Source organism: Struthio camelus, chromosome 12, assembly GCF_040807025.1.
Source record: "Struthio camelus isolate bStrCam1 chromosome 12, bStrCam1.hap1, whole genome shotgun sequence".
In the NCBI taxonomy this organism is placed as follows: Eukaryota; Metazoa; Chordata; class Aves; order Struthioniformes; family Struthionidae; genus Struthio; species Struthio camelus.
The window spans coordinates 17,526,908-17,554,446 of record NC_090953.1 but is presented as its reverse complement, the minus strand read 5'-3'; the positions used below and the strand labels follow the sequence as shown (position 1 = coordinate 17,554,446).

At 39.0% G+C, this 27,539-nt stretch overlaps 1 protein-coding gene and 1 long non-coding RNA gene across 9 annotated transcripts in view; one reads left to right on the top strand and one right to left on the bottom strand.

The window, feature by feature from the left end:
- The window catches only part of MYO1E (myosin IE), a 125,615-nt gene that overhangs the window by 86,282 nt on the left and 11,794 nt on the right, over positions 1-27,539 (top strand). For all 7 annotated transcript variants that reach the window (XR_011143790.1, XM_068958853.1, XM_068958851.1 and 4 more), the window contains 13 exons: positions 1,070-1,150; positions 1,535-1,621; positions 2,883-2,969; positions 4,125-4,292; positions 5,088-5,173; positions 5,805-5,886; positions 7,045-7,151; positions 11,147-11,245; positions 15,172-15,316; positions 18,486-18,600; positions 19,321-19,490; positions 19,951-20,096; positions 25,788-25,934. Coding sequence is in view for 6 of the 7 variants with exons in the window: in XM_068958853.1 (XP_068814954.1) it covers positions 1,070-1,150; positions 1,535-1,621; positions 2,883-2,969; positions 4,125-4,292; positions 5,088-5,173; positions 5,805-5,886; positions 7,045-7,151; positions 11,147-11,245; positions 15,172-15,316; positions 18,486-18,600; positions 19,321-19,490; positions 19,951-20,096; positions 25,788-25,934 (1,520 nt within the window). In the remaining variant the exon portion in view is untranslated. The remainder of the gene's footprint in view (positions 1-1,069; positions 1,151-1,534; positions 1,622-2,882; positions 2,970-4,124; positions 4,293-5,087; positions 5,174-5,804; positions 5,887-7,044; positions 7,152-11,146; positions 11,246-15,171; positions 15,317-18,485; positions 18,601-19,320; positions 19,491-19,950; positions 20,097-25,787; positions 25,935-27,539) is intronic.
- On the bottom strand, positions 7-27,526 carry LOC138068933 (uncharacterized). Of its 2 annotated transcripts, none has more exons than XR_011143794.1 (3): positions 26,121-27,526; positions 22,916-23,025; positions 7-670 (listed from the first exon to the last, which is right to left on the bottom strand). It is a non-coding gene; the product is annotated as an uncharacterized lncRNA (long non-coding RNA). The 2 variants fall into 2 exon arrangements; XR_011143793.1 differs by lacking the exon at positions 7-670 and adding an exon at positions 11,255-13,502.

Below are 27,539 nucleotides of genomic sequence, written 5' to 3'. Positions count from 1 at the left end.
GTTGAATTTGATCGAGTCTCCTACTGCAGTATTGAAACAAGTAAAACTACATTGCGAATGTTCCTTGCAGCGCTCTTTTTGTCCAGCATCATCTCCTTCATCTAGAATGCTCCTTGGCCTAAACATTAGCAGTAGCACTGAGCGCTCCAGTGGGAGCATGCCCACAGATATCAGATGCCAGGCACTGGCTAGAAGACAAATGCTTACACCTTTTTTGCAGGTGTGAGTGAATTAGCTGTGCTTTTAGCATTGCGTCTCCTGCTATGACTGTCCTATATGATATCCTGACGTTTCCTCCTTTCTGCCAGCATCCATACTTCTCTAAAGCTAGGGTCTTGCTTTCTCCTACTTTGTTAAGCGTTTTTAGATGAGCAGAATTACAGTGGGTTATGTTACTGGTCCCTTATTCTCTTAGCCCACTCTCCTGAGGAGAAATCCCTTAGCATCCCAAAGATGGGGCATTTGAGCAAATGCTGGTCTCTTCTGCGCTCTGCTCTCCACGCTGAAGTACTCTTCCTTCAAAGGAGACGCCAGGCTGCGCTGGTGAGGGGAAGCCTTTCCTTTGGCCACGGAGGCAGAGGGCTGCTCTGTGGTGGCAGCGCTGGTGTCTCGGAAATCTTCTTTGTGGTGACATTGTTGTAACTCCTAGTAGGTGTCTCTGTTACCAGCACTGGCATTGCAGAATAGGGGAAATACAGAAATTACTGAAAAGATTCATGTTACTATCTGTAGAATGCATCAAATATCAAATTTGCAGCTGTTTATTTTTTTTTGGTTGGCCCCTTTAACTGAGTAGGTTACTCCGAATGAGAAATGATTTCTACAAACAGTAGCTCTGAAAGCTCATTAGCTTGGAAAACACGATACTGTTCTGTTCATTCCCTAGCTCTTAATAAGAGCTTTTTATTAAAATAAAAGTGAAATACCCTATTACATACACTTGTATTCTGTTCAAATGTTGTTGTTTACGAAATCTAGTATTTTAATATAAAGATTTAAGGATGTGAACATATGATTTAAGGATATAAATTATGCTCTATTTTACATATTGTGTTTGTTTTTCTATTAGTCCATTAATAAGGCTATGGAGAAGAACCATGAAGAATATAACATTGGTGTCCTTGATATTTATGGCTTTGAAATATTTCAGGTAAGGCAATGCAAAATTCAGTGTTTGAGCTGATCTGACCTGAGAGAGTATTTTCTTCTTGTTACCTAGAGGGGAAAAAAACCCCAAACAAGAACAAAAAAAACCCCAAACCCTGCAAAAAAAATCAGTTTCCTGGACATTCAGTACTCACTGGTAATGTCTCACTTACTTAATAAACATGAAATATTGAAGAAACTTCAAAGGAACTAGGTCGTTGATCTTTATTTTGAGATCTGAGATTATGCAGAATGACTATAAAATCAGCAACCCATTCATCATTGAAAATATTCCTTTGAAGCTTCTTCTAATATTGCTAGCATACGACCTAGCAACTACTGTATATAGAGTATGAGACTAATTTCTAAACTTTTTCCTTTTTTATAGAAAAATGGCTTTGAACAGTTCTGCATCAACTTTGTTAATGAAAAACTGCAGCAGATTTTTATTGAACTGACGCTGAAAGCAGAACAGGTAACCGGACATTTATTATTTTTGAATTTATAAAACGAGCCATTGCCTTTTCATTTGGTGGAAAATTGAGGTTTTATCATCTGGTAACAATCAAATTTGCCTTGTTAAGCAAGACAAAGAAAAAAAATCTGTGCTGTTGGCTAGCCTTAAAAATGTAAACCACATCGGTTTCAGACATGTTCCAATACAGCAATACAAAAGTGAGTCCCTTATACAGTGTACTAATGCAGTCATATGACTGCCCAGTCTAGCTGCACCCCCCCGACTTATTGACAGAAAAGGAAAACTGCAGCTTGGCTCCATCCCTGTGCTTTCCTTGGACATGACACAGTTAAACAGGAAAATGCTACTTTTCTTAGTTTCCTCCACACCCATTTCACTCTTTTTTTTTTCTTCTTAACGAAATATATCACTGAGGCAAATGCACAGATGCTTTTGAAAGTATTTGCATTTCTCTGCTCACAGTCTCTTTGCAAAAATAAAATCTCCCTTTACACGAATGTGAGCTGCTGCATGGGAAAGGAGACAGTGTGCAGCTGAGAGGAGCATTGTGTGTGGTGTGAGCCCACGCCTGGCACCGGCTTTGGGACAAGGTTTTCAAGAATGCCCTTACACAAGTGCCTTTGTATAAACATAGCTGATCATTGCAGTTGAGCACACAAATGACCTGTTAAGCGTCTAGCTGGATTCATACGTATATAACTGAGTGAGCCACTTTAATCAAATTTCAGTATGATTTTTTTTTCTGTCAGTCTCTAGATGTCCTTATGGTTACAGTAATTGCATATAGAAATAAAAAGTAGGGCTGCATCTCCGTTTTATGTACATTTCTGAGTGTGTTTTTTGGGGAGTCTGATCCTTAATCTGCGTGTCTCAATCTTCTTCATTTTTAAAATAGTTTTAGGATATAGATGCCTAGCTCCATTAGCAAGATGCTGCAAAACCTGTTTTGTTGCTCTTTGTGAAGTGCTTTGACAATAATTCACTGATGAAAAATTCCTGCTCTTCTCAGTAACTACTCAAGGGCTATGAATGACACAAGATGCGTGGGGAGAACAGAGAAGGATTTTAATTCAGCTCTTGGGCAGTAGATAGCTGGATTTAGCCATCACATTGGTTATCCCCCCCGCCAAGCAACATAAACCTAACAGGTCTTCCTAAGCCTGAGCAGTGCAGAGCTTGTGTGTATGGAGTTCATTGTAAATCTACTGCTAGATCCACAGTGTAAGAGAATATCTGTGTCTTTCTTTTTACTTAACAGGAAGAATATGTGCAAGAGGGAATTAGATGGACACCAATAGATTACTTCAACAACAAAATAGTGTGTGACCTTATAGAGAACAAAGTGGTAAGTGTTTGGCACAAACGCAGATGGAAAAAACAGAAGAAGATTTTTTCTCTAAAGTAATTGGACAACTGCTTTGCTGTCAAGAACATTCACAGGAAAAATGCAAATACTGTTGTTCAGTAACTGAGTCATACTAAGCCTATATATAAAGTCTTATATAAGATATCTTATAAGGGCTATAAGGTACATGTTATATAAGGTATTGGCCAAAAACAGAACCGTAAGATACTGTTGAAAACAGTATGAATAAAAAATTCACTGGTTGGAAATTGAAACTTTATCCATCTAAATTTATTAAGGACTTTACAACAGGCAACTGTAGCTCAGACATAAGTGCCCCTGTGTCTCTCTCTCTCTCTGGGAGATCTGTTTCAGCTTGGGGAAGCTACAATTCCAGCCTTCTGTAAAGTATTGTAGCAAATTAAACAAACAAGTGAAAACAAAGTATTTGGAAATTTCATAGATTAAAAAAACTCATACCTCTCTGTTCCAAGGAGTGTTCTACAGTTTAGTTTTTATATCCTGATCTGGCATGACAACAAATATTGAGTTATCAAACAGTCCTTTAGGACAGAATTTTGTTTTGCTTTTTCAGCTAGTCTTTTGCCCTTATATAAGCCAATAACCTTTAACAGTAGTTGAAATAAAATGGTGACTCGTGCTTAACAGCACTTGAGATTTTGCTCATCTCCTGTCTGTCTGCATCAGGATAACTAGGAAAAGGATAGGATTTGTGTCACAACCTTAGATATTTAAGTCTGTTTGTTAAACTGCAGGATGAGAATTTAAATATTTATGTGAAATGTGGGTTAGTTTTTGCTGGAATGAGAAAGGGGATTACTTTGTGAAGTAAATATAAACTAAACTAAATAAATGTTTTTGAACAGCAGTCAAATTTCCCCATCGTTTCCCACTTTATCGCTAGTGTTCCACGAACTGCCATCTCTCCTTGAACTACTTATTTGCCTGCTAATGTACAAATTAATCTCAGCTGTGAACTCTGCTGATTGAGAGGGAATTCCTCCTGGCGTGACTTGCTCTAGTGTTTATGTAGTAACAACACTTTTCTTTTTGGGGAGAAAAACTGGCATCATAATCTTCTTTCTTTTTGCCTTCCTTTTTTGCTATTTTTGTTATTTCCCCCTGCTATGTTAGAATCCCCCCGGGATTATGAGCATTTTGGATGATGTGTGTGCCACAATGCATGCAGTGGGCGAAGGAGCTGACCAAACACTACTTCAGAAGCTCCAGATGCAGATTGGGACTCATGAACATTTCAACAGCTGGAACCAAGGATTTATCATTCATCATTATGCTGGAAAGGTAATATGGGAAATCAGCGCTGGTAGATATGGGACATCTACCTAATGTATTTTTTAAGAAAAAGAACAATAATAAAATGAAGGGGGAAGTGGTATCTCCAGAGGGCTACTTTGATTTTTAAATAGCCAGATTATCTCAGGAGACAGTGTCCTCCTTTCATAATTTAGGGAATTTAGGACGAATGTGCCCTAACATATCTCCCTAGTTAGGAGAGATGAATCTGGGCCTTGCTGCTAGCAAACACGCTAACCCAAACTTGACGTTAAATTTATGTAATGAATAAGTGCCTCTAATCCTTCATTAGTGAAAAAGTATTAATATCCTTGTTGGTTATAGTAGCAGTAGGTTAAAAGGATTCAGATAGGAAAAAAGATCCTTACTTGATGTTATAGCAATAAATCTGGGATAATTATGTACAGTTCCATCTTATTTGGGTATATTTCTCAGAGTATTCATGACTTATTTCAATGCTGCTCTATTTGATAACAGTAAACCCTTATGCAAAATATTTCTCATCTATATAATTCAGTATTAAATTCACTTGTGTTGTATTCCATTGCCTAGTTTCATAATATTCTTTTCCACTGAATGTAAATATACGTCTGGAATTGCTTTATGTTTGTTGTGAAAGAGTTAACTAAAATACGCGGTGATTTATTAATGATTTTAGCATTTTTAAGTAATACCAGACTAACCAAAAAGATCAGAACAACTACTGATGAGGACAGAATTTAAATTTCTTTAATTATTGGGTTCTCAACTTACCACAAACAATCAATTTCCACCTTGGCCCAGGTATCTTATGATATGGATGGATTCTGCGAGAGAAATCGGGATGTTCTTTTCATGGACTTGATTGAACTCATGCAGAGCAGTGATTTGTACGTAAGCAAAACTTGCTTAAAGCTAGGAATAATGTGTTAGTTCAGATGGATGCAGAGGGCCTGACTTCTCCACTACTTTCCAATTTGTGAACTCATTTGCCTAAAAGGGGGAATAAACATCACCGAGCAGTGGTTTGGAGAACAGTACTCTAGAACAGTATCACTTGCATTATGCTTGATCTTCATTTTCTGCAAATCTGACTGAATATGTAAGGTATAGCAGTGTCAGAATCAAATGGTATAGTGATAACCATTTGCTCTGGCCTCAGACAAGGCCCATCAATGATTTGGAGTTATCTCAGAGAAGGCTCTGTTTTTGAATGTATATAGTAGCATTATTTTGTTATGCACTTTAATTGATGTTTACTTTCTAAGAAGTGCTTGTTTCTTTGAGCCTGGAACTCTGACGTCACCTATCTTCTAAGGGCTCACTAAAATAGCAAAGGATCTCTATGAGGACTAAAGCTCTTGGAAAATACTAATCTTAAAATAGAGTTGATATAACTCCAGATTAACATAACTAGCTATTTATATTCTGCTCAACTATCAACTTTTACAGCATATTCCATGACATTTCTGCATTGAATTGTCTTTCTATAACAACACTATTTTATTAACTCTTTTCTAGACCTTTTATAAAGGCTCTGTTTCCTGAAAACCTCCAAGCAGACAAGAAGGGCCGCCCTACCACTGCAGGCAGTAAAATTAAGGTATGTTTAGTTTTGCTATGCTGATGTGTGCATGCATGTGTATATGTATGTATATCTGAATTAAAAAACAGTTTGCTGTTTTTCACTGTCCAAACATTTTTAAAGGTAGACTTCGGGGTATGCTGATTGCAAAGTGATATATTGTTTCAGCTGTTAGAATCACATTTCAGCTAACATTTTGTTCAACCCTATTCTGCAGCAGTGAATTTTCCAAGTGAGCAGTTGATGGTAGCGATAATAGTAGTCGCATGTGCGTAATGAATGAGCCCCTTCACTCAGCCACTTGATGTCCTACAATTAACTACAGATAACTGGTCTCTACAGTGCAGAAATGCAGCCAGGCCTGATCTGACACCCACTGAAGTCAGCAGAGGGCTTTCTATTGACCGTAATGCACGCTGAATCAGGCAACTTTTACGCATCTTTTCTGGATCCTGGGTGTAGAGTATATGTTTAGATGACATGCTTGTGTAACTTGGAAATTATATTTTTTCAGCCTCTTTCCTCATATTTCACCTTATAGTCAAGTTCATCTGATGCATTTCCCAAAACATCACTCCGTGTTTAAATGTAATAGTTTAGAGCAGAACTCGGTGTGAGTCTATTTCCTGATAATTTTTTCTGAGGTGATAGACGGGTGTAGGGTGATGCTTTTCTTAGCGGATGTGCTTATCCATCTTTTGCATGCACGTTGCTAGAGACCAGTGTGGGTACATTTTAAGTCAAAAGAATAAAATTATTTGACAGAGCGAAGAACAACTGTAAAAACACAGAAGCAAAGAATGGACAACTATCCAGTATGAGTAATATAATCAGTAATCAATAGCATCCTTGCCTTCATTTTGGATATTTCTTATATTGACTAATTTGTTTTTTTTTTTTTTTTTTTTTTACTTCCTCCCTCTTATCTCACGCACACATAGTGAATATATTTAAGCGTATGGCTTTTCTGCACAGAGATTTTACAGGATTACAGGGAGTCTTTCTAGGCTGAAATGCAGCTCTGTACTATTATAGCTGCTGCGCATTACCCCAAGATGCTGTGGAGTTCAGTCAACTCCCATGCAGAATGGATCAACAGAGGACTGATATCTTTTACAGATGTCTCAGGTTTACCCTATTCAGCTCAGATCCTAATGTTTTCCCTCAATTTTACAGAAACAAGCAAATGACCTCGTTGGCACCTTGATGAAATGCACACCCCATTACATCCGCTGCATCAAACCCAATGAAACAAAGAAGCCTCGAGACTGGGAGGAGAGCAGGTATGAAAAAGCAAAGGATGTTGTGGTGAGGCAAACCAGGGCTAATAGTCCAAACAAGACTCAAAAATTCATAATTTATCATCATGCAGCCTACAGACAAACAGAACCAGAACCTCTAAAAATATTCAGAAAAAATCTGGCATGTTACCACTTGCTCTGTGACCTCTCCTAAATTCTGAAGATTATCTGTGGCCTCTTAATTTAAATCAGCACTTAATATAAGCAATTTTTAGTTTTTCTCCTTTCAGTTATGGATAATCAAAATTTGCAGAATATGTCAGTAACACAACTGGTAAATTAAAGACTCAGTTTTCAGTGTGGAAATGACGCACCAAGTGCTTGATATATCAAATCTAACTTTTGCTGTACGCTTTGAAAACACGAGGTAGCTGAAAGCTAGCATGATGTATAAATTTGCTTTTAGGTATCCAGAAAAGGTTCAAAGAAAAGTTTTTGAAAGGTTACTTAAACAAGTACCAGAAAGTACCCTATAGCAAAGAATATAGAAGATTTTTTAATTCTCTTTAAAGGGAAAATCACTTGAATGTCATAGCAGCTGTTTATATGGACATAAAATAGATGCCTAAATCATCAGTTTGCTTTACTGAATCTGTTAAGACATTTTTAACTATATGGTGTGATACAGCATCATTATATTATGCTGTAAAATATATATATATTTTTTTTTTTTTTTCACTGAAGCAGGCTACATTATTTAACACTTAAAATAGATCATTATACACTAAGCAGTTTTGGTTTTGGTAAAAGTGCTGACCTAGCAATTGGTTATTTTTGTCACAGTGAAACAATTTGCTAAGTCTGATAAAGAGCATTCATGACCACATCAGCAACGGGCCAGAGCTCACTTCCTGCCATTTGGCATGCAGGCTAGCACAATTACACGCAGATGGAGAGCACTTTCAGAAGCCACAACCATGACTGCCCCTTGAAAATGTCATTTAGGTCTTGCCATTAAATGCGGGCTCTCTCTCTCTCTCTCTTTTCTTCCCTGGCCATCCCGATCCCCAAAAACCTACTATGCAGCACTGAATTTCCCACTGAAACTGGGACCAAAGGAGAAAAATGATCCTAGGAAAAGCCTGTCTAAAACTTGTAACGAAACAAAAAGCTATAAATAATTGAGTGGCTTTGTAAATCAATCATTTACATATCGGAAAACAGGCCTGTTGTTGTGGAAAGCGTTGCTAGGGAACCAGCGAAACAAACAAACAAAAACCTAGTCCTGACAAAAGACCTGCTCTCAGGAAACCCATTTTAGAGCTAAAATGGTAAAGATTTCTTCTTGTTTTCCCATAAGGAGGATGATATTTGGCAAAGGCAGCAGCTACTGATGCTAAAGTACAGATAGGTGAAGTAAAGGATTGTGTAGTATCCAAATCCGACACAAACGGAAGTAGTTCTCAAGACAGTGACCCTTCATCCCTATTTAAAAACAGTAACGTTCTCTCCCTTTTCAAACTACAGTTTTTGATACATTATATTAAGAGCTCACGTAAGTATAAATTTTCTGTAGCAGTGACATTTCTAAGGAGAAGAGACTTAACTACAAGCATGTTGCAGCTAGAACGTCAGTTTGTTTTATTCTGCTCTTTCATGATTTCACTGTGAGAAAGGTCTGTGATGCTGGAAAGCAGCCGTGGCCGAGCACGGGCGCTATGTCGTTAAACCTTGCGTTAGTGGATTTTGTTTGTTTGTTCTTCTGTGATCGTTTAATCTTGTGCTACACACATGCTTCAATACTTAAAAATGATTGGAGTAGTGGATCTATAACCTACTTACTGGTAGCCTGTTACTAGGCTGTGACAAAGCTGTTCCTGAATAAAGGAAAAAAGACTTGTCAAAGCTTTTTTTACTTCACGCCCCAAGCAGCCATGTCACTCCAGCTTTATACTGCTGTTGAATAATTCCGGAATATTTAGCACTTTAAGATAGACCTTGTGCAATACCTAAACCTTGTATAATACCTTAGTTATTCCAAAAATTGGGCTGTTCCTTGAAATGTGTTTTTATTCGGATCCTGGCACAGCCACTTGGCCTTGTATTCAGAATTGCTGCATTAGCTGAATTCCCAGACCCTGACCTGCTTGAGGTTGATGCCTGGAGGAAGATATTCAAGAGTGCCTTTTCTCGGGGGGGGGGGGGAAGAGAAAAACAGAAAACTGTCTCAAATTCTCTGTTGCTGGACAGTAGTGTTGGCAGGACAGTGAGAAAAAGGGAGTAATACTGTTGCTCCAGTGCATTATTCCAGATGTGAACAGGAGAGAAAGCTATAAACAGGAAAATGTAGTTTTGACCATCAACTTTCTACTGTTCCTGCACCAGAATTCTTGGAGCGGGTACAATACATACTTTATTCCTTGAACACCACAAGATTAAACTGTGCAGTATTTTTCATAGTGAGTTTTAAGAAGAGCACTTTTCATCGGTTAATAAAATACCCCTACTAAGTGTTCTTTAAAAATAAGAAATAACTGAAGGGCTTTTGTCATTCACAGCATGGCATTTCAAAAGTTTTTTCCCTTTATACTGCGAGTCACGTAAAAGGAATGTCTCAAGCAGAAAAGAAAAAGAAAAAAAACCAGTGGGCAACACACTTTTTAGTGAATTTAACCTTTCAAAATAGCTAGAGATGTAACAGCCTAGAGGTTCCAGGATTTGAAACAAATCTTTTGTAAAAACAGAGAAACAATAACTCAAGCAAGATTAAGATGAAACAGTTCCTTATAGCCTCACATTTCTATGATTGATTATATGTAAAGAAAGGCTCTTTTATATGCTGTTTGTTAAACTTACAGGACTAAAACCTTAACAACTCTCACATTTCTGACTGAAAGCTAAGCTCGGGTATTCGCCCGAGCGGAGAGCAGCCGCAGAACACCCCAAACACAACGCTTCAGCCTTCAGAACTGAAAACTGATGTTGCTTCTTCCAACCACACAACTTGGATGAGAAAATTAAGGAAGTGCAAAGAAAAACAGCAACAGTCATTCATCATTAATGAAGTTAACTGAAAGTCTTCAAGTCCCCAAGCATTAAAAAATAGACTAGCAGGATATTTAAGAAAGAATGTAAAATACATTCCACAACTCCCAAAACAGAAAAAGAAACGCCAGAAGGAAGGCTGTTCTTTAACTTGTTCTCCCTCTCTTTGAAATTTATGGTGAAATTCTTTTCCTGTTTAGAGCCCAAACAAAGGTGCTTTGCACGAGGGAACTGCCGTGCTGTTGGGGACCAGCGTTTCAGTCCACGTGTGCCGTGCAGAGCCCCTCCGCGGCTGCTAACGCTGCCCACGGGGCTGGTACCAGCTCACAGGTTCTGTTTGTAATTAAAGTATGCCGTGAGCAAGCTTCCCAGGCGCGCTTCTGCCGCAGTCTGCGCCTGTCTCAAATTCTCCCTGTGCCACTGGGCAAGGGCAGGAGCAGAGCGAACTGCTCACAGCTTCCGTCTGGCCCCCCGGGCGACGGAGGTGCGGCAGCCTGGGCTCTCTCCAGGCATCGCACTGGATCCTTCCCAGCAAAACGTGCTTCAGAATAGCCAAATACAAGCTACTGCGTGTAATTGTTGAGATTTAAGCTACGGAAAACATTGATGAAAGCTGCAATAAAAATGATGAAAAACAACTCCCCACTCTGTCAGATACCCACTATGTACTCATGTAGGTAACAGTTAGTTGCCCTTTTAGAGGGAATAATATTAGTAAAAAAAAATTATATATAAATGAGGAGGTTAAACTAGGGAAAAGAATACTAAAGTTAAAATTAGCTACATGTATTTCAGTGATGTAGTCTACGTGCCTTGAATGTATATCTTACCAGGGAGCGTGTATGTCAACGTGCAAGAAGTAGATTCATACACCTGTGTGGGAATTGTAGAAATTGAGTCTTTAAACAGGATATGGAATTTTAAGACTACATCCATCTACAAATATGCTGAAATGAAACAGATTATAAATCTTACTGTATTGTTGTCCACAGGGTAAAACATCAAGTAGAATACTTAGGTCTGAAAGAAAATATTCGAGTAAGAAGAGCTGGCTACGCCTACAGACGGGTCTTCAAGAAGTTTTTGCAGAGGTAGGGTAATACTCATTTTGAAATATTACAGCACAGTTGTTTACACGAGGAGGAAGAAAACAAAAAGCTGCAAGTTGTGAATGTTTCTCATGTCCTGTTTATCTTCTCCCTTTTCCCATTTACCTTTGCTCAAGATCCAGGCTTTGCAGAGATTTAAATTTTTTTTTTTTTTTCTCTTTTAACCAACTTGCCTTTGGAAGTCTTTCATTTTTCTGCCTAACTTGCCTAAGGCCTCATCTGCTCTTGTAGTGTTATTAAGAGGTAAAAATAATTAAATATAGGGGAAAGTTGAGCTGTGTACACTGGAATCTGAATGTTTAGCTGCTAAGCTTTGCTTAAAATGTTACTGCTGCAGCGCTCCAACCTTTTCTTTGCTATGACAGAGGATGGGTGAAGAAATGTAAGCCTGCCTTTCAACCATTTCAGTGCAAAGGGTAATATATTAGCTTAAATTGCTCATGTTAAATCCTTATGTTGGTGTTCAAACAGCTGGGAAGGGTAACAGCTCAAACCACTGCAGCTGTTCATTGAGTGAAAACAAGTCAGAGCTCTGTGACACCAAATCTCTTTTCAATGTCTTAGGAGCAGCTGTTGGGATGGATTAACTGCCTCCAGTTGCTACTAAAACACTCTTAAATGAAAGCAATTTCAAGATTTATACAACATTAAACTTTTGTTTTAGAAAATTGAGATATATGGTTAATTAATGCTAAAACTGGGACACTACATGACAGATGAGTTTTTATTGGAAGTCTTTGTGTAACATTTGAGAATTAAAAACAAAAAAGCAATTAATTGTTTCAAAGAGCAGAGTATGATTCATCAGGCAGGACAGAAAAAAGCCACTGAAAATACTTTACAATTATATGAGAGTGCTCTAATCATCTAGTAATAGACCTAAAAATATTTTAAGGTATGGAACTCAATTTTCTTTATGGAGCAATTCTTAATCTTACTTTTTTTTCTTCACCATCTTCAAACCCAGTTACATGAAAATAAACATGCTTCAGATTGTATTACCCTACCAGAATACAATTGCTGAGCCAGAATAACAAATGAACAACAAGTACTAAATCTAGCCTCCGTAACGGTTGAATATTGATTATGCATGAGAGCTGTGCAGCTCTGGAAGTCTCCCTGTGAGATCCGCACTGAGCAAACCACATGGTACTTCACAAAGGTCAATATATTTCTACATTTCTCTTCATATGCAGAGATCCACAGGCAACTGAAACCATTCTCCATTGAATTTAGACCTTTGTTTCGAACCAGTCTTGTTAAATTTAACATTTTGTTACAAGTAAAACTCTTGCTGCAACCTTTCCATTCGCAGTTCTCTAGCACCCAGAAGCTCTGCTCTGACACCATGAGTCAGTGTGAGTAGAAGTGGACTGCGGCATGGATGGACAGGAAATGCATGCTTGTACAGTTGTTTGTGTTGGGAGTTCCTTGGCAGCTCATTTAAGTGGACATTTCTGGTCTGAATAGACTTTTATGTTTGAAATTTGCATGCAAAAAGCCAGTCACTGAAAAGGCCTGTGTGTTTTAAAGCATAACCAATCCAAAAGCTGAACTCCATATTCCCATATTTAGGCATATGACCTAACTGCTTACTGTGAGTTTATAATAGATAACTTCTTTTTGTTTGGCAGTCATGAGTTGGAATTTTTTCAGAACCATTTTAAGAACATACTTGGTATTTGTGCCAAAATCCCCCTGCAAACTCAAATTGCATGCAAGCTTGAAAAACCTAGATATATGGATGTTGACGCAACCAGTTTAGAGGACAGCATTAATTATAATTAAGCATGCACAAATACAGTGGAGGAAAGTGCTCTTTCTAAATGGCAGTGAATTCATGCATTATAGCATATTTAATTCTAGAATTGTTGGAGGGCTTAATGGATGCATGTTATAGAATAATCTTTCTTCTGCCCTTTAGACTTCTCACAGTCTCTTAGTAAGATGTATAAAATTAACTTGAACTTATGAAAAAGGAGAATTTCAAATCTATTCTTATTTGGTACCTGAGAACTCTATTTATGTTAAAAGGTTTAGAGTCATTTTTAAGTCATTATTTTATTTCTTCCTCTCAGAACATGTAGGGTAGAACTTGTAGCATGCTGAAAGGTAGTGTAAAATGCTGTTGTGTGGAAGCTCTCACAGCTTTGATGGCCTGTGTTAACTTCAGCTCCTTTAAATTCAGACTTGCTTAGACCTCCTTATACAACCGTACTGTAGAACGTACCTGATGATCCTGCAAAAGAGGTTGTTAATTAAATAAGCTGTGTGTTACTTTAACTGACAACCCCTTACACTCCTTTGCATCTGTCTATCCATGATATGATAAAGTATATAAAGGTATACATTGTCTTATAATCATTGATTATATATAATGTGCTTCTATATTTAAGATGGTATGAGAGATACTTTGTTATACCATAGCGCATAGTACCTGAACATTGGATAACTAAATAATAAGATTTGAACAAAATAACAGACCCTTTTGCATCCTACTGAATTGTTCACAAGTTAGCCACCTTCTCTTTCCATGTACTCACTGTTCAGAAACGTTTGGAGTAGTTTCAGCAAATAATGTTTATATTATGACTTATTGCAGTCTATTTCTTTTTAACTGTTTGCTATTTTTCTTTGTGTGGTATTATTATCTTGTTGTTGCATGACGCTGTTTCTGCTCCCTGGCTGGATAACGTTTTAGACCTGACAAGAATGAGTAATGAACATCCCCTGAATGAATTTTCTAACAGCTCCCTGTGTGATTTTGAGAACATTTTTATTAATACTTAGAAGCTGCCTAAATCTTCCTGAAAAACAGGAACTTGGGAATTATAACAAACTGAATCCATTTTTTTTGCTTTTTTAATTAGTGGAATAGTTTTACTAATAAGCATGATTTATGTAACTCAAATACATTTAAGGCATTATGAAAGAAAATTGTCAAGAGTGGAGCACAGAAAAGATTTTGGGGAAAAAATTTGCCACAAATTTAGCTTTTCCTCACTCATTCTCCAAGGCCCTGCAGTAGTTGCTTCTAGAGAAGTTGCTTCCCCAGTCACGCTGAGGCAGCTAAAGGCATCCGTCAGCACGCTCGTCACCAGGCAGTGGAACAGGAGAACTGTAAACACAGCCTGCCTGTGCCAAAAGCCCACGTTAAGCCTGAAAAAGTGGGCAGTTTAAAAGCAGCTGTAACCTGGCATCCACCTCATTTCCAAGGCTTGCAGAGAACACCATGAGCCAGAGGACTGCTCACCTCAGCCTCAGACACGTGCTATCAGAGTACCTCCCTGCCTCCTTCCCTGCTCCGTTCCCAGTGCTACCTCCGGACAGCACCAGCATCACAGCATCTTCCCTCCTGTAGGGCAGGCCAGGCCAAAGGCTTCCTGGGGTAAGGCCAATAGCTAGGAGCAGACCAGCTGTTGTCCACAGATGGGTTAGGAGAATGAAGCAGCCACTTGCTTAGGAACACAAAAAGCCTTTGTAAGAATAAGGAAGGGGACAAAGCAGGGCTTTAATGGGAAACTGACCCCCTGCTTGGGAGGCAAGCAGTGAAGTGCCAAGGATGGAGGTACTTAACACTGGGCTATAAACCACTGCTAGTAAATGTCCTCACCCTGGATTTAGGAGCAAGCAAAACTTTCTGTAATCAATGACTGCAGTCACAAAATAACAACTTGGCATCTGGAAATGGAGAATCCTGGGCATTGTTGCCCTTTTCACTGCAGTTGGTCGATCTTGCTAAAGAGCACCTTAAAATTGTGCATCTTCTCTTAAGTCTTTCTGTGCTTCTCTAAATCGGGCCACATGGTCAGACCCCCCCCAAGAGTAATACTGACTAAGAGTCGGCAGTATTCTGCTGCTGCTGTTTGATGCCAAGTTTTAATCTCTTCTTCTCTTTGGTTGTTCAGATACGCCATTCTGACCAAAGCAACGTGGCCTTCCTGGAAAGGAGACGAGAAACAAGGAGTTCTCCACCTGCTCCAGTCTGTCAACATGGATCCTGACCAATACCAACTTGGGAAATCTAAAGTCTTCATCAAAGCTCCAGAGTCTGTAAGTGTGGCAGGATACGAGTTTTTAAATGCTACTGTTTTGCTGAAATGAAAGGCCTGCCTACTCAGAAGCGTTGCATGAGATCTGCTAGGGTGGGAGGAACACCAAAAAAGTCAGGCTGCTCAGTAGGCAGTGCCTTGATGCCGTGGGTGCAGCAGGGATTCTAGGCGCTTGTATAATGGGCGCAGCACATAAAAAACCTGCATGATCGTGACGCTGTTTGATACAAGTGACCTTAAATGCATCAGAAAGACAAGATGAGCTATGAAGACGTTTTGGTGTCAGGTGGCACATATCTCGTCATCCTGACGCATTTAGTGACACAGTCAGACAAATTCCTACATGAAGGAACGTCATGAAACGTAGCTATGACCATTAGTCCAAAAAAGAAAATGGGTGGTCTTCTGATGAAAATAGGAGAATAGCCCATGAATATAATAAGGAAATGTTTTGCATTACTACTGAATAACTCTGCTTTAGAGAATGACTGGAACAAACTCCCATTCAAGGAAACATTAGGGATCCATCATAGCGCTTTTGTATTCTGTAGCTGCTAAACTGCACAAAAAAAGTTTCTCTAACACCACTATTCAGGAAAGTTGAGATGGAAAAAAATATATTCTGTTCAGAAACATGTATTCCTCATTGTTTCAGAGGCTTTGTTTGTGCAACGCACCTTGCAGCTGAGCTTCTCGGTGCTTTACCTGAAATTAGGTATCAAAATAAGCCTTTATCTTTTTGGTTAGGAATTTTTTACTGGAGAAGACAGTTATATATGCAGGACCATTTGTACATTTTTGTGCACATTAAGTGTTACTGAGGAACATGGCACAGCCAAGTAAGCAGGAAAAGCAGTTTCAAATGTAGGTGCGATAGTTCTCAAAGTCTGGCTTTTACTATATAGACTCTCTTTTGGCTCTGCCTCCCTGAGAGTACTAAATTTATATTAGTATGCTTTAAGCTGCTGAAGGGGTGCAAATTACCTTGTGTTATACATCATATGGAAAACATCTTTGCATGTTAGAACACAATATCAGAGACTGGAAAAGCGCTAGCATCTCATTTAATATTTAATCCAGCATCATTCGTTATAACAATCCTTTGAGTAGTGGTTAGTGGAGAGTACGTTGGGTCTTCCCATTCTAAGGCATTTCTGTAATACTACGTCCTGGTTGTTTCTAAATGCCACTTAATAGCATTTCTGTGAGTTTTACTGAAGGGCAGTTCTGCCATTTAAGACAACCTGATGCTGACTGAAAAATAGTAAAAAATTTTTTTTGTTGCACTTTCAGTTTTAAATTAAATGCATTTATATTTGTATATAACTATATACTGTTTCTCTAAAAACGTATTTTTTGAAAAACCATGAAGCTAATTTTTATGAGGACTAAAATTAGTTTGGGGATTTTTTAAATTCAAAAACTTTTTTAGTACTGTCACTTATATATTCTTAAAGCTTACTTTATATTTTTAAGTACAAAAGACAAACAGCTCTCACCTTATTATTACCAAAGTATTGCCCAAGGTCGTGTTACTTTTGAGGAAAATGAACCTTTAGATGGTAAATTACGATTTTTCTTTCCTCCAATAAAGAAAGCACCTGCTCCTGCTAATACGATGAAAAAATACTGGATTTGCTCAGAGGGAGTGGGAGAGGAGGCTGTGTAATACATATTTTTAAAAATAATGTATCCAGTATTTGTATCTTGTAACTTATCTTTTACTGAACTATATTTTTAACTTGATATTTTCATTGGACTTCATTCTGATGACCTTTTGCATTGAGATTTTGCAATTAGCATTACTGTTAGGAAAATAAATGGCCCATGTTCACAAGAGAACATCAGTATTGTTACTGTAACCTGAATTGCACCGGTTAAGGGCTTGATTATGGCCCTCGCTGAAGCGGAGTACGTTTTTACATCAGGAGGACTCAGGCTGCGTGCTGAAATCCTATCTAGTGCTTACATGTTTATGAAAGGATTTTTATAAGCTTTCTGTAGATGGAGAGTTGCCAGCTAACAGTGAAGTAAGGTTTTATGGGTGGCATACAGGAGGCTTTATTATTTACATTTCCATCAAACACCTGAATAAATAACTCTGTACAAGAGCAAGTGAGGTCCTGTGGAAATGGCTTGCACTAGATCTAGTTTCCTTTTAAGATCAATATGAGCAACACTGTTTTTCTAGATTTGCATGGTTTACGGCAGCAAATTGAACAAGGGATCCCAATGCCTAAGTCTGCTTCTTAATATACTTGTTTTTACTAATTTTATCTCGTGAAGGCTAGAAGTAAAATGCTTATGAATATTTAACACACAGTAGAGGGAAAGAAACAACAGTCAACTCAGCAGACTGAGTTAATACCATAATTGTTAGCCAAGTACTTGTGCTACTGAAGAAAGAAGAAATTCTTTCTTTTTAAGCTAAACTTACAGTATGTAAAAAGCTAAGGTGAAATATGCTGTATCCTACAGTAATTATAAAATTGTTCTACTGCATTAAACTTGCATATATTTCAATGGACCTGACAAGTTCACAAAAAGAAAGGGATGCACTTCAGTTTCACTTTTGATAAATTAGCATTTCTTCTTGATTACCCCAACATTTTAGAATCACCTCTCATTATATCATACCAGAACATAACATCATAACTGTAAAGACTGCAGCCAGCCTGCAAACGTAACTGCTGGAGAAGAATGGAGTGAATGGACATGACAGTATGAAATTCAGGAAGGAAGTGGCATGTGAATTCAGTGCATTGTTTTGCTCTGCATGGCACCAATCCCCATAAGACATGCTAAGGTTCTGACAGAGGAAAGGGAATTTTTGAGAATATGGTGGGCTGGAGATGGAGACTGGATGGATGTCTACTGGAGAACCTTGAGGTACAGCTGTTAGTACTTCAGGGAGAACCCAGAGTCTTCCTTCAAAGTGTGGTATCAGGGTTGGTGGGTAGACTGGTATAAGCCAGGACAACTCAAGGTTCAGAGATCTCTCCCAAATAGGTTTTCTTGACATTCTGATCTTGGACCCCTTGGTTGTAGTAGAGACAACAGCTTGGGTCTAGAGTGAAATACACTGGGAAGCCGAAAGTAAAATATGGCTTTTTCCCCAACTGACCTTTCCTGTAAAAGGTTTGATCCACTGTACCCTTTTCTTTGTGCAGCTATTTTTGTTGGAAGAGATGAGAGAGAGGAAGTATGATGGGTATGCCCGGGCCATCCAGAAGGCATGGAGGAAGTATGTGGCCAGGAAAAAATATGTACAAATGAGAGAAGAAGGTAGGTCCTAACTTTTCATGACAGATATTTCACACATGATTCCAGAAATAGAAAGAGCGCTACAAAGGAATGAAGGAAATAGCTCCCTCTCTGTAGAGTAAACCAATGTACTAGGAATGACTGCCAACTGTTAGACCCCGAGGTACCACTGCTGAGGTTGGCTGCTCTACACTGTGCTCTGCATGATGGGTTTCTTGGTAGTTCACTCTCAAAACAAAGCTAGAGCAGGTAGGAGGGAGATCAGGGATTTTCGAGGGGAATTGAAAGTTAGTGCTTCCCACAGTTACACAGAGCCTAGATGGCCTGGGAGTGATACAAACTAATTCAAGATTACTTCCCTCGTAAATGGTGGAATACCTGTTTAACATCTCAGTTTTTTTGAGGTATGAATGAACAACATTTTGGGTTTAGAAGAGTTAACCTTTAATTTCCAACAGCAAATACTGGGTCAGAATTTCCATAGTTCCAGAAGCACTCCCGATTTATCAGGACTGCTGAGTCTGCCAGTGTATTTCAGTAGGAATGGATTTGAAAAAAAAAATTACATAGCTCCTTATATAAAGGGTTACCAGTTTCTCACTGTTTTCTCCATATTATAAACAATTTGGTTATCGCTTCTTCCCCAGTAATTCTGCTCAAAACTGTTAGCACTTTCAGAGCATGAATTTAGAAAATTATATAGTAAATACTACAAATGACTGTTTATTTTTGGTATTTAAGCTTCCGATCTATTGCTGAACAAGAAAGAGAGAAGACGAAACAGCATTAACAGGAATTTCATGGGAGATTACATAGGCATGGAAGACCATCCAGAGCTGCGCCAGTTTGTGGGCAAACGGGAGAAGATTGACTTTGCAGATACCGTCACAAAATATGATAGGCGGTTTAAGGTAGGATTAAGAGGAACATCCATTAGTCATCAGTTCTGCTAGGGAGTTATACACATGTCTTTTCACCATCCTGTAATAGAAACTCCACAACAGTAGTGTCATACCACCTAGGATACCAGCTTGAAAAAAATACTCTTTAACCTAAAAGACGTGATATTTGGCACAGGGAAGCGATTACACCCTCTTGATCTGAACATTGCCATTTTCAATGCTATTGTCGCAGCACAAAGGACTCACGTGACTTGTTAGGCAGAAAATTATACTTTTCAGTGCAGTCTGACTCTCACGTCATATGATTCCTCACATCAATATTTTCCTACTCAAACCAAAGCCAATGACCTTGCCCCAAATCACATTACATTACATATCTTTTGAGCAGCCCTATGACATTAGGGAGTTGATCTACAGAGGTTGATCACAGAGGTGTAGCTATATGTTTTCAAACGATTTTGTGTTTCAGGGTGTGAAGCGAGATCTTGTCCTCACTCCAAAGGGTGTATATCTGATTGGGCGTGAAAAGGTAAAGCAAGGTCCCGAGAAAGGCCAAGTGAAGGAGGTCTTAAAGCGGAGGATGGAAGTGGAGAGAATTCTTTCTGTTTCTTTAAGGTTAGTACCTTGAAAATATCTTTGCATTGACAGAGAAGTTTGTGTAGGGCAGGGGGAATTAACTAATTGATGAAGGCTGTTACATGAGCTATATCAATTAAATTTCGTAGATAAGCAAAACTGAAGCTGTATTTCATTCCCAGCCCTTTTAAGTGTGCTTAAAAGGAGTAGATGTTTATGTTTACAGCCAACACATGAACATTTTCTGAATAGTTGTTAAAATGGCTCACTTACACAAGGTCTCACTTCTCTGGTGTGTCCCCCAAAATGCATGCTGTGAAGGATATTATTATTCACCATGATAATTAGTGCAAGGAGGTTCTAGTGCATTTTGACTCAAGCTTGTATCCCATAAGTAACTCTTGATTCTGTGTAAGTACACCTTGTGCGAGTCCATCACTTCCTTTCCTAAGGGGCTATTCTCTCAATTCAAACCTTTATTTTTATTGATTTCTCATCATTTCTACTGACTCAATGTCAAACCAATCCCAGATTGCAGGAAGTATCTGGGGTGTCCACAAAGAGCGGAGAAACCCAGTTAGGTGAGTAAGTAAAATTAGGAAGAGACTTTCCATGAGACAAAGGTATTCTTGTCTACATCACTTTATCCCTTTGAAAAGGGGACAACAAAGTCTGCGAATAGCTTTGTATTTGTTGTTGCAGTTTATCGGAGCTGGCAACTGAATGTAATTTAATATAATGGGAATGCAAATCCAGCCTCAGAGGGCGGCAGCAAGTGTACTTTACATATTGAAATCAGAAAGCAAAGTCAGAAATCTTCTCACAGACATTTTAGGGCTTAAAAATGGCAGATTTCACATTTCTGCTAACTTCTTAACTCGTAGCCGTTTCAGGATGAGGGAAAAGTCTGCAAAGCGTGTCTGCTCACAGAAGGGTGTTTTCAAGCCCTGTGTTTTATTTACCGTACATCTTTATAACAAAAGTTGCAACAGCGAACAATTGTAGTAGGTATAGGTTAAAAATGAGAGTGGAACCTGTCTTTTTATTGCTCCAAGTGTGTGCTGTGCGAATCTCGAACAGATTGCAGCCAGACGCTCGAATTCGGTCTGCAGCGTTCCAATGGCACAGTCACATTGAGTCAGCTAAAGAGACGGCTGTCTGCCAAGTTACTGAAAGCTGTTACACTCCTCTCACATGTAAATAACAGTTCGCCAAGAGTTTTTGAGGTAAAACCAAGTGTACTTGGTTCTAAAGAAAGATGTATATTGTATTATGTCTAAAAATGTTTTAAGCTTACTTTATTGATATTATTGTGTTGTAAAAACCATTGGTTCTTGTATATGCTGGAAGCAGATTCAGGATTGCATCCTATCAGGTTGTCTACATATCTCAAAAAAGCCCCCAAAACAAAACCAAGGGGCAAGAGGGCTTTTCCATGTTTTCAGATTAGTATGGACTGAGTTCAAAATAGGTCTTACTCAAGGGGTATCTTAACTCCGCATTGAGGTAGCATACTAGAAGTACAGCACTGGGTGTAGAGGCTACAAAAGTTACTGCTTCATTGGAATCCGAGATAAGATTCTCAGTGGCAAGTGCTAGGGCTTTAGCTTTAAACAGTCTTTTAAAGTAGTAGAACAGAATGAAACCTTTATTGGTGCATACATTGCCAACTATGTATTTTTGAGAAAGGTTTTTTTCAGACATGTCAGGCTCAAAACAAAAATCGTATTAGCTCTTTTTAACTTGCATTCCCTCGTAAGTATTCAAAATTGTGGTTTATTCTCCCTGTGGTTTAAAATTTTTACATCTCTAAGATAATTGACTTCTGACTGGTTTTGAAGGGACTCTCAAAACCCTTGTCTTAGAGGGAAATAATTGAAATTACATTCTTCATGAGCTTATCCAGAATTTTTTTTTTTAGCTATAGTGTGTATTGCAGCCTTGAAATTTCATAAGGAGTTGAAGTTTCATGTTCTTGTTTGTACTGTTTTTCAGGTAACGTGATATTTTAACTAGATGAATGTAAAACAAAATATTGTATTTTTAAATGGAAGGGGGGAGGAGAGGATAAGTAGGTTCTTACTTTGCTGTCTAAACAATAACTATCTCAAGAAACCTATGCACAGTATATTGATATAAGCTTGGAAATATACAAGAAAGGCAGAATAATTAACAGCATTGACACATGTTAACATCAAGCAATGCTACATAATAACTTATACTACTAAAGGAATTGCACTTTAAAGCACTCAGCTTGGAATCTGTCCCAAGGTACTGAGTAGGACAACCTTCACTCTTATGGAAAGATTCTTGTGTTTTTAGTAGCAATGAATAACTGAGCTTTAAAATTCTTCTGATAAGCAGGGACACAGGCCATCCTAACAGTATTGTTAAGTCAGGCTCCTGGCCAAATCAGCAAAAATACCACCACTGACTGGGTAACATTTACTGTAGTTCTTGGGCTTTTCTTATAGGTCTTCTTCAGAGCCCTGCTGAGGCTCCAGCTTTGCTTGATTTGAGGTGGTAGGCAAGAAGGTCATGCTCTTACTCTGTTTTCATAAGTTTCTCGTTGCTGTTTTGAATGCAGTGAGGTACTTCAGTGTAATTAGGTGAATTCATAGTTTCATGAATCCTTTCCCAGGATGATCCCACCGCTTCAGAGTTTGAAAGGAGATATGAAGCGTGATGGTGGTGGTGGTGGTTAAATTTTTAGAAAAATAGGTAGTGGTACTACTCATACTCTGCCTAATGTGTTAAGTAGGTGAGAACTGTAATTTTGTACGTAATGTCAAGAGCACCTCTGGTAGGTAAATAAAGTTATTCTTAATTCTGCATAAAGTAAATGAAAAGATACTCACAGTCTCTAGAGAGAGTCACCACCCGCAGCAATCACGTGAAAAGTGATGATGATCAAAAGGCTGGTCTTGATCACCTCTTTCAGATTTAAAGAGTCAGCAATCAGGCAAACCTGCTGGGAGAGAGCATGCTCCTGGTGTAATTGCTAGGTGATCAGAAAACACTGTGTGGGTGAACAGACTTAATTATGTCTGTGACAGAAGGCAGCTCCTTTCTGAGCTTCGACTTCTTTCAGTTCCTTATGTGCTATAATTAATTTACCTTTGAGTTACTGTGAATTGTTGAAATAATGCATATATAGATTTGTATTAGATATGAATGCCCTCTCTGGGTGATTTATTGCTGTGCAAACCATGTAGAGAAGTTGTTCCTCAGTGAAAATATGTAACTTTGGCTTTCCCTTCACCTGGCTGCAAAAAGGCCTGGTTTTCCACAGCCTTGACCTCCACAGTGCAGATGGTGACGCTCTGAGTGATGTGCTACTGGCAAGTTTTTAGTATGCAGTTGTTAGGAAAAAACTCTGAAATCACTTAATAAATGCTAATTCTAAATGCAACAGGATCCGTTAGGTGCATTTCTCCAGAGAGATGCAAATGCAAACTGAGATTGGCTCTTTTGCTTAGGTGATATCTAATGTGTTTAAAGAAATTGCAGTAGTAAAATAGTATTTTCTAATGTTAGTAACGGCAGCAGAAGATGAGATGGAAGCAAGCAGGTAACAAAGCAGCACACTAACGCAGTTCATTTAACAATAGTGTACAAATTTCAACTTCTAGAAGAAACTGCGGCCCGAGGATGTTAGTAAGAGTCAAAGTGTGAATCCGAACATAACACATGAATCTGCGACTTCATCTGTGCTATCTAATAACCATTAGCATGTGCTGTGACGGGGAGAGGAGCTGCTTGCTGAAGGGAGGAACTTCACTATATTAATTTCCTCTTAAATAGCTCTTGAGTGAAACAATTGTAGGATTCTTTTTGAGTCTGAGAAGCTGTGGAGAAAGTTGGTACAAATCATTCTGGCAACAACTCCTTCTTCAATCACAGTTAGGGTAGTTTGGTGGCCTTGCTTTGTGCCTTGCTTTCTTTCTCTTACTTTCAGCTTTTTTCTCTTAAAAAAAAAAAAAAAGTATATATCTTGTAAACCATCTCACAGATGGTTTTATATGCACAGGAATAGGGTAGAGTTAGTCTGCTATTAGAGCAAATAATAATTTGCCCAGCAGCACTGACAAAGTAGCAGAGAAACTTTGGCTTCAGGCTCGCTGCTGTGGAATGAAGCATGATGAAAAGGAACCACACATTTCCTGCTGGGAATATTTGACAATATCCAACTATGCTCCTTTCTTCATTAAAAGAATGAGATAGAGGCCTAATTTCAATGTTGATGCAGACTGCCACTGTCAGCAATATGAATAATCGTTTGTACTCTATTTTGGGAAAGTATTATGCCAGTGATAAGTGTTTTGTCATAGGTTTAAGCAAGTCTCAGCTCTGCACAGTTGTCAAAAGTCCTGCCACTGCCCCTCTCCCTGCCGTACATGTTTCCTAGCACTAGCCTTGCGCTTGGGTGGCTGAAAAGCAAGAGAAGCTGAAAATTAATCTACCGGAAAAGAGGGGGAGAGGTGCTCTGGCCCTGGGGAAAGAACAGAAGTGCACATGGGAAACAGGGGTGAGGAGCAGAGATGAGAAGACGGCCCCTTCTGACAGCACGGCAACGTCAAATTGATTTGAACTGATCATGAAATCGCACATGAAATTAGAGGTTTCATGCCACATCAGTGCAAACATGGGGGCTGCCTGCGGGGCATCCCCTGGCTTGGCAGTATCCCCCACCATGCTTCTGGGTGTGATCCTGCACTGTGCTCCCATGTAGTGACCTGCTTCTGCAAGCTGGTACTATGGGACTCTGACCCAGTGTCAAAAAAACAGTTAGTTTACTGTGGGATCAGCAAACTGAACCGAGCACCTTATGGTTGCTTTCTTGTTACTGGAGTCAGGAAGAAAGAGGGAGCCGTGGCCAGGCAAAGAGGCGCCTCCCTGCACAGAGGCATCATGTGGTTACACTGTACGAGGTATAATAAAGACCATTTTAGGTCTTGCAGGCTTATTTAGCAAGCTTGGTTATACCTCGTTGCAGAGAGGATGCAGAAGCAGACAGGCAGCACCGCAGTTATAGCGAGGAGGTAAGCCAACGTGCTGTTAAAAGGAAGAACGATGCACATGTAAACAAATTACATGCCTGCTGGAACAATACTAATCCTGGCCAAGGCTCATGAAGCAAATGGTTTCACTGTGGGGCTCTGGGAGGGCACATATCAGCCTTGCAAAGTTTTGGCATGTGGATACCAATTTATGTGAAGTGGTCTGCAATGTCTTCAGCAGGTGTGATTAAGAGCTGATCCAAGGCTGGCAATGGAACTAATTATCCAACACGTGTATTTTCTAGACTATGTTAAACTAGTGCAAGTGAAAGACAATGGAGAGCTCAGCACTTTCATTCAGAATTTGCTTGCTTTGGGATTCAGTTTTATTATAAGACTAGTGTCTTTCAGTTTTCTAAATCATCTCTAATCAATCACATGTTTTGCCATTATTGAAGATATGGACTTTAAAATGTAGCACACGTTCTCATTTTATGGTAACAGTAGTTACTTTAAAATGACAAATTAGCATTCGTATCTCTCAAAAGGATTGTTTTGGGCATTCCATTATCAGCTGCTTTCTGAAGGCAAGGCTCTGTAGTTAATGCTGCTTGGACTTCTTTCTTACTTTTTAAAAATTAACCATGAGTACTCTGGGAATCTCATTATAATGCTGGGTATATTTGCTGTTCAAATTTTAACCTCAATGGTATATGCTTTTTCTTTTCAGTACGATGCAGGATGACATTTTCATTCTACATGAGCAGGAATATGATAGCTTGCTTGAATCAGTCTTCAAAACTGAATTTTTAAGCCTTTTATCAAAACGATACGAAGAGAAAACACAAAGAAAACTACCTCTGAAATTTAGCAATACGTGAGTTACGTTTTTCACAATGGGCTTTCAAGAATAATCTTTGCTCTTGCTGCCTAGGCAGAAAGTTTCTGAGCTCCTGACACTAAGCTTTGCTATAGACTAATAGGAGGCAGCACAGTGTAAAAGCTAAGCGTGCAAGGAGACCCGACTGCCACAGCTATTCAGAGTAACAGGCTGCGATCATACCTGGGCCAGCAGCCAGTTTCCACTGTCTGCGCGCTGTAAGGCTTCAGTGTAGATGAGTTGCCTTCAGTGTCGCTGAGCTGCCTTCATGCTACGGAAGGAGGCACTGGCCCCAGGGACTACAGCTTTGGCGGGCTACTGCCCCACGGCCAGGGCCAGGCTGCTCTTCACGCAGTGAAGGTGCAGCCATAGTCCAAGCTCTGTCTCTGGGCTGGCTGCTAGGTCCCAGCACAAGAAAGGAGCATCCTCTTCAAACTCGTTGACCTTGTCCCAGTGGCGTGGAAACATTACGATGAAGAGTTTAGAAGACAATTCTAGAGTCATAATGGGATAATCTGAAATAAAGTCTCTTCTGAGGGTTTTGGGGGGGGGGGGTAGAAGCAGGGGACTGCAGGATGGGAGAGGGCCTAAAGTAGCCTCATTAACTGAATAATTTTGTGAACAATTTTCAGAAACAAGCCAACAAAGCTACAGAATGTTTGACGTGCATTTTAGCTGTAAGGACCTGCTGGAAACTATCCCAACAAACATGTGTTTTTGTTCATACTCCTACCCTTTAAGCCGATTAGCAGCAGCAAGCCTGGGATTTGCATGTTTATTTTGTTTCCTTCAAAGAAGTGTAAGAAGTATAAATGATAATGGGAGTTTATTAATTTAATTTTATAATGGCACAGGAGGAAAAAGGTGAAGTGTGAACCAGTCCTGTAAGTGTAAACTCTCATAGCCTGGAAATCCAAAGCCAGTACTCAGAGTAACTGGTTTTGTTCTTGTAAAAATGTAATGTATTATAGCTGTGCAGTCTTGCCCAAGACCAATCATGGTTTCATTAGCTCATATCTAGTTACAGTACAGAGCAGATAGTGTGGAAATAGGAAAGAGTATATACATGTGGAGGAAAAAAAAAAAAAAAACTCCTCTAAATTAGGAAGATTCAAATATATAATGCAAAAATATGTATACTCCCAGAACATGCATAAAACCCACTGCTAAAGCATGTATAGGTCATCTAATAGCATATACAGAAGACTGTTTAAAAATGGACCACTTACTAGCTTGCTCCTGCAGCGGCAGTGCCTGAATCTGCGTGATGGCAGACACGTTTGTTGCTCAGACCTTTGCAGATTTTCCCCCAAAGCTGCACTCTCCATCCTTTCCAGAGCAGCTCAGCTGCCTTTGAGTGGCTCTGCTGGGAAAGTCAAAAGTATCCATCAAGTGGAACATTAAAAAAAAAAAATAAAAAGCATGAAAAAAGATTTAGTTAGGTGCTTTATGTTAGTTTATTTACGCCTGGAATACAGTTTCTTAGACTTTACAGGCCTTTTTAATTTTATAATTCTAATTTATCTGCTGCTAAGTGATATTGTCCTGATTTCACATGTAAATGCTTTTTTTTCTTTTTGCTTATGTTCATGTGCTTATATT